The sequence below is a fragment of the Kryptolebias marmoratus genome, linkage group LG11 (assembly GCF_001649575.2).
Source record: "Kryptolebias marmoratus isolate JLee-2015 linkage group LG11, ASM164957v2, whole genome shotgun sequence".
Classification (NCBI taxonomy): domain Eukaryota; kingdom Metazoa; phylum Chordata; class Actinopteri; order Cyprinodontiformes; family Rivulidae; genus Kryptolebias; species Kryptolebias marmoratus.
Genome location: NC_051440.1, coordinates 9,539,071 through 9,549,815, shown reverse-complemented (window position 1 = coordinate 9,549,815; position 10,745 = coordinate 9,539,071). Strand labels below are relative to the sequence as shown.

Sequence of the window (10,745 nt, the reverse complement as noted above, 5' to 3'; positions counted from 1 at the left end):
TTGTATTTTATATTTGTTTAGTATTGTATTATATGTACATCAAGGGCAAGAACACTTGTAAGATTTAATATAAAGTGATTAATTAACTATTTATCAGCATTTAAGTAAATACTTGTTGCTATGTTAAAGAATAATTTTATTCTTTTGGCCACTGGTCAAGCATGTGTTGTAAATTAATGAAGTTGTCATTATGTTACTTTGACTTTTGTCAGGGCCGGTGTGTACAATACGCACAGAGCCCATGAGGAATAGAAAAGAAAAGTGCTGTCTCCACTGGAAAAAGTTGTTCAACTGAGATAATTTGATTTTATTAGATTTTTCAGAAGAAGGAAGGGGTTCGAAACAGCCTTTTACCTGGCAGCGTGTTTCAGTTTGTGTTCCTCCTGCAACATATTCGCCACTTGGACTTATTTATGTGAATCACAAACTGTTTCCATGGCGATTAAACAGATGGACCACATGCTGCAAGGTGTGGAGAGGGGGTCCACATTTAATCTACAGATGATGTGTGGCCTAGATAGGAAATGTTTCTCTCTCTTTACTGGAAGAAAAGTTTACCATCTGGAGCAGGCATCACGTTAAATCAGGGACAAACTGTCAGACTGATAATGGTCGAGGTGGGCAAATCTGAATGGGATGTCCAACATATAAACCAGCTGATGATGGGGTTTGGAATGGAGTCAAACTCTGTTTATTCATGAAGTCAATGTGGACTCACAGATGGTCAGCTGACAGTATCAGGTTTAAAAAGTCATTAACAGTGGTTGAAACATTTTTAAACCACTTGCAATTTGTTTGTTTTTTTACTTGAAGATTAAAAGCAGAAAAACCATTTTAAAAGTTAACATCAATGAAGATAAAACACTAAGCCCCAAACATTTTGATGAAGACACATCAGTTCTCACTATTTTTTTTTTTGTCCTGTTACGGCATATCAGGCGTACAATGTAGAGATGATGGCTGCCTCCATGTGCCAGAACATCGTATGGTGATAGAATGACATCTCACTTTAAAAAAGGAACCTAATATTTCTGACAAAATACTTGAAAAAAAATGCATGAAGTTGACACCCATCACTTGTTCCTTTTTCTGATAGCTGTCAGTGCAGACTCACATTGTTTCCTGTAAGAGATCACTTCTTAAAACACAGTTTGAGGAAACAGCAGCACAAAGCAAAGACAAAGGACTGAGAGGTGAGAGAAACCTTATCACTCACTGAATCTATGTAATGTGTGTCTAAAATTAGACTTTAAACTTATATTAATACAAGAAAAGAAGAAGTTGTTTGTTTTCAGACCTCATATCTGTGTTTTTTATTGTCTTAAACACAGCTTATCCCAAACCAAAATGACTATGCCTTCAATCTACTCGGTCATTTTGTGGATTGTCCTGAACATCAGCTGCTGCCGTCCTCAGTGTGTCACAGGTTTGATACAGTGATGTAAATGTCTGTAACTGTAAATAAAATAATTCACAATAACGGGATGTCAGGTTTTAAAAAAATTGTTCTCTCTTCTGCAAAAACACTTGAAGACAGTTTTTAAATCAAAGTTACAGAACATGTTAAAGTGAAAGATTTTTGTTGTATCGTGTCTTGCCCCTCGTGTTCTTGCAATCCTGGATTTTGAAAGTTTTTGTTATTTACTTTTCTGTTTCTGCCAGGTCAGCCATTTATTTTCTGTTTCTTTAAAATAAATCTTTCTTCAGTTGTTTCCAAACATAAGTCTGCATTCAGAGTTCCTTTCCTTTCAACCTGACAGTCAATCCTGTTTTTTTTTGTTTTGTTTTTGTTTTTGCCAGAAACACTCAACAGTGCAACATTTTCAATCACTGTAATAGATCACACTGAAATGGAATCTATTGACTGCATTCGGATGCCATATGAAATGACTTTTCCTCGAGAAAAAGTCTTAGTGCCTTATAAGAAGATATTATTTGAAGGAGATCCATCAAATATTGTTTCTACAAAAGTTTTCAGTGAGATGGAATCGGACACAAAAGATATTTTTGAAATCGAAGAGCATCCACGTGGAGAGTTTGAGTTTGGCTTCATGTTGGAATGGGGGTGTAACCAAACTTACATTTTCCCACAGAGAGTTCACATTTCAGTTACTGGTGAGTAATCTGGTCATTAAAAGTTGATTAGCTGTACAGTATTACCTTTAAGGTCAAGACTACATGTTCTGATCATGTCTCAAAACTTAAAGACTGAGTAAAAGAGCAAATCATGTTTATTGATGATGTGTAAAAATACAGACCACAAAGGTTTGGCACCAATATTCAACATACCAAATATGTTCCTTTTATTTCTGTTTCTTTGTAGCTCCGTCATTAAACCCATATCTCTCAGTTTCTACTCTTGTGGAAGGACAAGCTGGGAGACTACGGTGCTCGGCTCCTCGTTCATGCTCTAGAAGAGAACATATTCTTTTGAAATGGACAAAGTCTGACGGACAATCTACAGAAATTTATGGAGATGAGAATGGCTATGACAGGCAGTTTAATCGCTCTAGACATAGACATAGGCAATACATACCCATTTATCCAACAGCAGATTATCACAACACCAACATCACATGTGTGGCAAAATATAAATATGATGCTGTTGAAACAACAGTTACACTGAATGTGAAATGTAAGTAGCAACAGGAGTTAAATTTACTTTGTAGGAGTTAAATTTACAGTGAAATTATTTAAGGTATGTATGAATCACAACCTTTTCTTTCTTTCTTTCTTTCTTTCTTTCTTTCTTTCTTTCTTTCTTTCTTTCTTTCTTTCTTTCTTTCTTTCTTCCTTTCTTCCTTTCTTTCTTTCTTTCTTTCTTTCTTTCTTTCTTTCTTTCTTTCTTTCTTTCTTTCTTTCTGCAGTTCTTCCTAAAATCCTGAACGACTCTCACTGCGAGGTTAAAGGAGAGCTGCTGGTCTGTGTGTGCATCAGCTGGGGGAATCCTCTGCCTCCAATCATTTGGCCTTTAAAGCCTCTCACAGACTACTCGATCTCCAGCTCCAGCACCAACCAGACAGTGATCAGCACCATCACTTTGTCTGCTGTTGAACATCAGAACACAACAATGAAATGCATCAGCAGGAATGAACTGGGTCAAACTGAAGCTGATATTCTAATTCAAAACTCCACAGAGGAGACACAACTGACCTGTGAGTAAATAAACTTGCTTATATTTCTGTAGTCTCACTAGTACTTGAGCCAAAGAAACCTGTGATATTTTGTTTTTTACAGACCCTTCTGAAGAGAAGAAGGGAATTGGAAGAGCCCTTCCCTGGATAACAGTAGTGTGTTTCAGTCTGAACCTGGTCCTCATCACTGTCCTGATCATTGGCATTTATCAAAGGTACAAAACCTTGTCTCATCAGTTAACAGTTTATCAGAACAAGGTGATAATTGGAAGAAGGAAACAACTTTAAACTATGTCATTTTGTTTTTGCAGAAGGAAAATGAAGCAGAAGAAACTCTCTGAGGAGACAAACACATATGCATCCCTGAGAAAGACTGAAGTTGAGGATGAGTACAGCATCATTCCTTCACAACCCAACTAAAAAAATGAGTCCTATGGTTTAAATTTTAATAATTTGTTCCAGGGTGGTACAGCAGTGCAGTGGTTACTGCTGTGGCCTCCCAGCAAGAATGTTGCAGGATTGCTTTATTAAGTATTTGTTTATATAGACAAACCCCTGAAGAGCCACAAGTTCCTTTTCACCTGTGGAAATCAGACCAAACACAATCATGTTTCTTTAGTTTATTTTGAAAGCCTTTGATTTGAAACCTTAGAATCTTTAAGTGGTTATTCTGAGTACAGCATCATTCCTTCACAACCCAACTAAAAAATGAAGCCAGTCATTTGAATTTTACTAATTTGTTCCATGTGTCATGACACAGTATGTATTCAAATGCAAGAAAACTGCACATTTCCTTTATTGTAATGCATATTTTATGAATCTTCAGTCCAAGAAGTTATCTTTTCTAACAAAAACTAAAAAATTATTTTGTCTCTAAACCCTGAATGTGTCTTATATTTGTTTAACAGAGCACAGATATTTGTTTACTGCTGGCTTTGATGAGTTCAAAGAAAATTTTACTTTGTTTGAGTTGAAATTTAAAAAAAAAATAGTTATCCCTCAAAGTCATGATAATACTGGCAAAAATGAGGTTATATTTTGCACCAAGTTAGATCCATCTTCGTCACTGTCCTCATTTTTTCTTGTTAGCGTTAATAAAGAATCAGCTCACTGCCTTCTCAGAAAACACAAATAACACATCAGTGATTTTTATTTTTTTAGTATTTCATTATATGTACAATAAAGGGTATGTACACTTGTAAAATTTAATATAAACTTACTAGTTGGCTATTTATTAGCATTTAAAGAGAGACTTTTTGCTATGCTAAAAATTTGTTTTAATCTTTTGGCTATTGGTCAAGGATGTGTTGTAAATAAATACAGTTATGTATTCCTGTTCTTTTGACTTCTGTTGTTTTGTTGTGGAAACAAATTATCGTGGGGGGACTGATGTTGACCTAATCTGGTTCTTAATAGGTCTTCAAAAGGGGTAAAATAAAAATACTTAAGATAAAACACATGTGAAATTATACACTGTTTTACCATTTATTTGATAAAACATAAGTCAAAATGCCGAATTGGTGAGTAATAAATTATGTCCCCTTTTGCTGCTTGTATAGAATTTAGAGAATAAATAAATGTTGTGTAAATAAAATATGTCTAAGTAGGGTGAAAACCTTTCTCGAAAGCAAAATGAAGTACACACAAAACAAGTTTTACTTCGAAGTTAAAAAGAAGCTGCAAAGTTAACGCAGCCAAATCACTTTTATTTATTGGTCATAAACCACATATATCTATATAAAAAAACAATCTCATGCAAATATGACAGGGAGCATTTATAAAACAATGTTCATGTAAACTTGTATAAAAAATGTGAGTTGGGAGTTTTAAGATGCCATAAATCTGTTTAAATGTGGTTTGACTCGCTGTAAACTGGACTCTTTAATAAGAATTTCTTTCTGATTGTCCAAACTGAGATGGCTCAGAACAGTAGAGTAGGAGTTAATATATAAAAATAAAAAACTTCCAACTCACCCTATTTTTAAGCGGTTCCACTTCACTTCAAGCTCGGTCCTCAGAGGCCTGGAAGCTTGATGGTTCTCTTCAGTATCTTAGCTGTTCCTAGGACTGAGCTCGTCCAGACAGAGATCTTTGAGGTTGTTCCTGGGATCTGTTGGAACCACTTTTCCAATTAGGGAGTCACAGCCGTGCTCCAAATGACCACTGGTACCACTGAGGCCTTGACTCTACACAACTTCTCTATTTCCTCTTTCAGCTCTTAGTATTTCTTGAGCTTCTGGTGACCCTTGTTCCAGTAGTTACAGTTGCTTGGGACTGCTACATCTATCACCACTGCTTTCTTCTGTTTTATATATATATATATATATATATATATATATATATATATATATATATATATATATATATATATATATATATATACATCAATGACATAATTTTAATTTAATTGAAATCAAAACAAGGCTATTATTTTGCTATTATTTTTTATAAAATTAAGTATTAAATTATCAAGCTCTATCAGACACATACGGCGCTGTACGTGAAAAACAACATGTTTCTTTATTGTGAAAGTCAGCTGTGGGTTGTGTCTCATAATTTCCTGTTAAAGACCACTTCCTAATAAACTATTTTGAAGAACACAGAGCACAGAGAAAGAACTGAAAGGTGAGTGACAATTTTATCACACATTAAATGTATGTAAAAGATGCCTAAAATTAAACTTTAAACTTGATTAACGTGAGAGGAGATGTAATTGTTTGTCTTCAGATATTAACCTTTGAAATAACTTTACTACAGCTACACTAAGACCAAAACAACCATGATTTCCATCTACTCAGTCATTTTCTGGATTTTTTTGAGCGCCAGCAGCTGCCGGTCTCCGTGTGTGACAGGTTTGATTGTGTGTCAAAGTGTTAAAGAAAAGTCACACATAAAGAAAAACTAGAATTTGAGAAGATCTTTCTTTTATTCTGAAAAAAACTCTTGTCGATAAACAGAACACATGCAGCTGAAATCTACTGAGTCCTCTAATTATAATGGGTATTTAATCTGAGTAGCTAAAGCTCTTTGGAAGAGAAGCGAAACGTCTTCAACTATAGAATAGAAGTCCAGTTGTTTTTGTTTTTGAACCTTTTTTAAATTTACCATGGCCTGGATGACTGAGAATCTACACCAGCAAATCAAACTTGCATTTTTTTTTCCAAATAGAGTTCACATTTCAGTTACTGGTGAGTAATCTGGTTGTCAAGAGTTGATTGGGTGTGCCATATTACCTTAATGGTCAAGGCTGCATGATCTGATCATGTCTCAAAACTTAAAGATGGGGTAAAAGAGCAAACCATGTTTTTTCTCTTTATTGAGGGAAAAGTTTCCTGCCTGGAGGAGGTGTCACATTAACCCTCCTGTGGCCTTCAGATCAAATTGATTCAAAGTTCAGTGGCTTGTCTACATCTCTCTCTATCTCTCTCTCTCTCTCTCTCTCTGACCTGCTAGAGATGTGGTTCTAAGAATGTTGCCGATGGAACTAATGTTTTTGTTCCTCCTACAAGATTTTTGCCACTTGGACTTATTTATGTGAATCACAAACTGTTTCCATGGCGATTAAACAGATGGACCACATGCTGCAAGGTGTGGAGAGGGGGTCCACATTTAATCTACAGATGATGTGTGGCCTAGATAGGAAATGTTTCTCTCTCTTTACTGGAAGAAAAGTTTACCATCTGGAGCAGGCATCACGTTAAATCAGGGACAAACTGTCAGACTGATAATGGTCGAGGTGGGCAAATCTGAATGGGATGTCCAACATATAAACCAGCTGATGATGGGGTTTGGAATGGAGTCAAACTCTGTTTATTCATGAAGTCAATGTGGACTCACAGATGGTCAGCTGACAGTATCAGGTTTAAAAAGTCATTAACAGTGGTTGAAACATTTTTAAACCACTTGCAATTTGTTTGTTTTTTTACTTGAAGATTAAAAGCAGAAAAACCATTTTAAAAGTTAACATCAATGAAGATAAAACACTAAGCCCCAAACATTTTGATGAAGACACATCAGTTCTCACTATTTTTTTTTTTGTCCTGTTACGGCATATCAGGCGTACAATGTAGAGATGATGGCTGCCTCCATGTGCCAGAACATCGTATGGTGATAGAATGACATCTCACTTTAAAAAAGGAACCTAATATTTCTGACAAAATACTTGAAAAAAAATGCATGAAGTTGACACCCATCACTTGTTCCTTTTTCTGATAGCTGTCAGTGCAGACTCACATTGTTTCCTGTAAGAGATCACTTCTTAAAACACAGTTTGAGGAAACAGCAGCACAAAGCAAAGACAAAGGACTGAGAGGTGAGAGAAACCTTATCACTCACTGAATCTATGTAATGTGTGTCTAAAATTAGACTTTAAACTTATATTAATACAAGAAAAGAAGAAGTTGTTTGTTTTCAGACCTCATATCTGTGTTTTTTATTGTCTTAAACACAGCTTATCCCAAACCAAAATGACTATGCCTTCAATCTACTCGGTCATTTTGTGGATTGTCCTGAACATCAGCTGCTGCCGTCCTCAGTGTGTCACAGGTTTGATACAGTGATGTAAATGTCTGTAACTGTAAATAAAATAATTCACAATAACGGGATGTCAGGTTTTAAAAAAATTGTTCTCTCTTCTGCAAAAACACTTGAAGACAGTTTTTAAATCAAAGTTACAGAACATGTTAAAGTGAAAGATTTTTGTTGTATCGTGTCTTGCCCCTCGTGTTCTTGCAATCCTGGATTTTGAAAGTTTTTGTTATTTACTTTTCTGTTTCTGCCAGGTCAGCCATTTATTTTCTGTTTCTTTAAAATAAATCTTTCTTCAGTTGTTTCCAAACATAAGTCTGCATTCAGAGTTCCTTTCCTTTCAACCTGACAGTCAATCCTGTTTTTTTTTGTTTTGTTTTTGTTTTTGCCAGAAACACTCAACAGTGCAACATTTTCAATCACTGTAATAGATCACACTGAAATGGAATCTATTGACTGCATTCGGATGCCATATGAAATGACTTTTCCTCGAGAAAAAGTCTTAGTGCCTTATAAGAAGATATTATTTGAAGGAGATCCATCAAATATTGTTTCTACAAAAGTTTTCAGTGAGATGGAATCGGACACAAAAGATATTTTTGAAATCGAAGAGCATCCACGTGGAGAGTTTGAGTTTGGCTTCATGTTGGAATGGGGGTGTAACCAAACTTACATTTTCCCACAGAGAGTTCACATTTCAGTTACTGGTGAGTAATCTGGTCATTAAAAGTTGATTAGCTGTACAGTATTACCTTTAAGGTCAAGACTACATGTTCTGATCATGTCTCAAAACTTAAAGACTGAGTAAAAGAGCAAATCATGTTTATTGATGATGTGTAAAAATACAGACCACAAAGGTTTGGCACCAATATTCAACATACCAAATATGTTCCTTTTATTTCTGTTTCTTTGTAGCTCCGTCATTAAACCCATATCTCTCAGTTTCTACTCTTGTGGAAGGACAAGCTGGGAGACTACGGTGCTCGGCTCCTCGTTCATGCTCTAGAAGAGAACATATTCTTTTGAAATGGACAAAGTCTGACGGACAATCTACAGAAATTTATGGAGATGAGAATGGCTATGACAGGCAGTTTAATCGCTCTAGACATAGACATAGGCAATACATACCCATTTATCCAACAGCAGATTATCACAACACCAACATCACATGTGTGGCAAAATATAAATATGATGCTGTTGAAACAACAGTTACACTGAATGTGAAATGTAAGTAGCAACAGGAGTTAAATTTACTTTGTAGGAGTTAAATTTACAGTGAAATTATTTAAGGTATGTATGAATCACAACCTTTTCTTTCTTTCTTTCTTTCTTTCTTTCTTTCTTTCTTTCTTTCTTTCTTTCTTTCTTTCTTTCTTTCTTTCTTCCTTTCTTCCTTTCTTTCTTTCTTTCTTTCTTTCTTTCTTTCTTTCTTTCTTTCTTTCTTTCTTTCTTTCTGCAGTTCTTCCTAAAATCCTGAACGACTCTCACTGCGAGGTTAAAGGAGAGCTGCTGGTCTGTGTGTGCATCAGCTGGGGGAATCCTCTGCCTCCAATCATTTGGCCTTTAAAGCCTCTCACAGACTACTCGATCTCCAGCTCCAGCACCAACCAGACAGTGATCAGCACCATCACTTTGTCTGCTGTTGAACATCAGAACACAACAATGAAATGCATCAGCAGGAATGAACTGGGTCAAACTGAAGCTGATATTCTAATTCAAAACTCCACAGAGGAGACACAACTGACCTGTGAGTAAATAAACTTGCTTATATTTCTGTAGTCTCACTAGTACTTGAGCCAAAGAAACCTGTGATATTTTGTTTTTTACAGACCCTTCTGAAGAGAAGAAGGGAATTGGAAGAGCCCTTCCCTGGATAACAGTAGTGTGTTTCAGTCTGAACCTGGTCCTCATCACTGTCCTGATCATTGGCATTTATCAAAGGTACAAAACCTTGTCAGTCAACAGTTTATCAGAACAAGGTGATCATTTGAAGAAGGAAACAACTTTAAACTATGTCACTCTGTTTTTGCAGAAGGAAAATGAAGCAGAAGAAACTCTCTGAGGAGAAAAACACGTATGCATCCCTGAGAAAGACTGAAGTTGAGGATGAGTACAGCATCATTCCTTCACAACCCAACTAAAAAAATTAAGCCAATTTTTTTTTTTTTTTTTTTTTACTAATTTGTTTCATGTTTTGTGACAAAGTATGTTTTCAAATGCAAAAAAAAAAATGTACATTTGCTTTATTTTAATGCATATTTTATGAATCCATAGTCCAACATGTCATCTTTTCTAAAACCTTTAAAAAAACATTTGGTCTCTAAACTCTGAATATGTCTCATGTTTGTTAAACAGAGCACAGATATTTGTTTGCTGCTGGCTTTGATGAGTTCAAAGAAAATTTTACTTTGTTTTACTTGAAATTAGAAAAAAAATAGTTATCACTCAAAGTCATGATAATACTGGCAAAAATGAGGTTATATTTTGCACCAAGTTAGATCCATCTTTGTCACTGTCCTCATTTATGAAGCCTAGGCGTAAATTCAGACTGGAAGACCTGCTTCAGCCTCACCTGCATCTAATCANCTGCGTCGAGCACCTCCACTCCAGCCTATCAGCATCCGACCGCGCCTCCAGCTTATCCAATCAGCGAGCAAGCCTTCGTTTAAAAGGACTTCCATCATGACCCCATCCGTTCGCCGGCCGATCTTCAGCATCATTCACCGGCCGAACTTCCGAAAGTCGGTGTGCGTTCCAAAAGTCAAACTTCGAGCCAGATAACCCATCCTCCAGCTACTGTCAGTGAAAAGCGGACCGTAAATTCTCCGCTTCCCCAGCTGAGCGCCGCAGGGGCCGTCCTTCATCCGCTCAAACTTCGCCTCCCGTCTCGCCTGGGCCGTCAGCTCCTGCCCAAAGTCCTTCCGTTCAGCCACATCACCGGGCCGTCAGCTCCAGACCAAAATCCTTCCGTATCAGCCGCCTCACCGGGCGTCAGCTCCAGACCAAGTCGTCCCGTATCAGCCGTCTCAACCCGGAAATCCGACTCCTCGTCTGCCGCCCCTTCTTCAGGCCGCCATCCATCAT

The 10,745-nt window shown here is 36.6% G+C and overlaps 2 protein-coding genes across 6 annotated transcripts in view; both read left to right on the top strand.

Moving 5' to 3' along the window:
- Positions 1-563: 563 nt before the first annotated feature.
- Positions 564-3,554, top strand: LOC108229964. Its single transcript, XM_025003668.2, has 7 exons — positions 564-1,193; positions 1,332-1,426; positions 1,801-2,115; positions 2,324-2,635; positions 2,868-3,155; positions 3,238-3,349; positions 3,446-3,554. Exons 2-7 carry the CDS (start codon positions 1,348-1,350, stop codon positions 3,552-3,554), a joined length of 1,215 nt encoding a protein of 404 aa, XP_024859436.1. The 5' UTR covers positions 564-1,193; positions 1,332-1,347.
- A 2,165-nt stretch (positions 3,555-5,719) lies between these two features.
- LOC112450125 overlaps positions 5,720-10,745 on the top strand; it is a 12,724-nt gene continuing 7,698 nt past the window's right edge. Inside the window, exons 1-8 of one of the 5 annotated variants that reach the window (XM_025003786.2) lie at positions 5,720-5,759; positions 7,350-7,446; positions 7,585-7,679; positions 8,054-8,368; positions 8,577-8,888; positions 9,121-9,408; positions 9,491-9,602; positions 9,694-9,986. In XM_025003786.2, coding sequence (XP_024859554.1) covers positions 7,601-7,679; positions 8,054-8,368; positions 8,577-8,888; positions 9,121-9,408; positions 9,491-9,602; positions 9,694-9,802 — 1,215 coding nt within the window. In that variant the 5' untranslated portion in view covers positions 5,720-5,759; positions 7,350-7,446; positions 7,585-7,600 and the 3' untranslated portion in view covers positions 9,803-9,986. Of the gene's footprint in view, positions 5,760-7,349; positions 7,447-7,584; positions 7,680-8,053; positions 8,369-8,576; positions 8,889-9,120; positions 9,409-9,490; positions 9,603-9,693; positions 9,987-10,745 lie in introns of those variants that run through there. The other 4 variants (XR_005233798.1, XR_005233802.1, XR_005233799.1 and 1 more) reach the window with 4 other exon arrangements.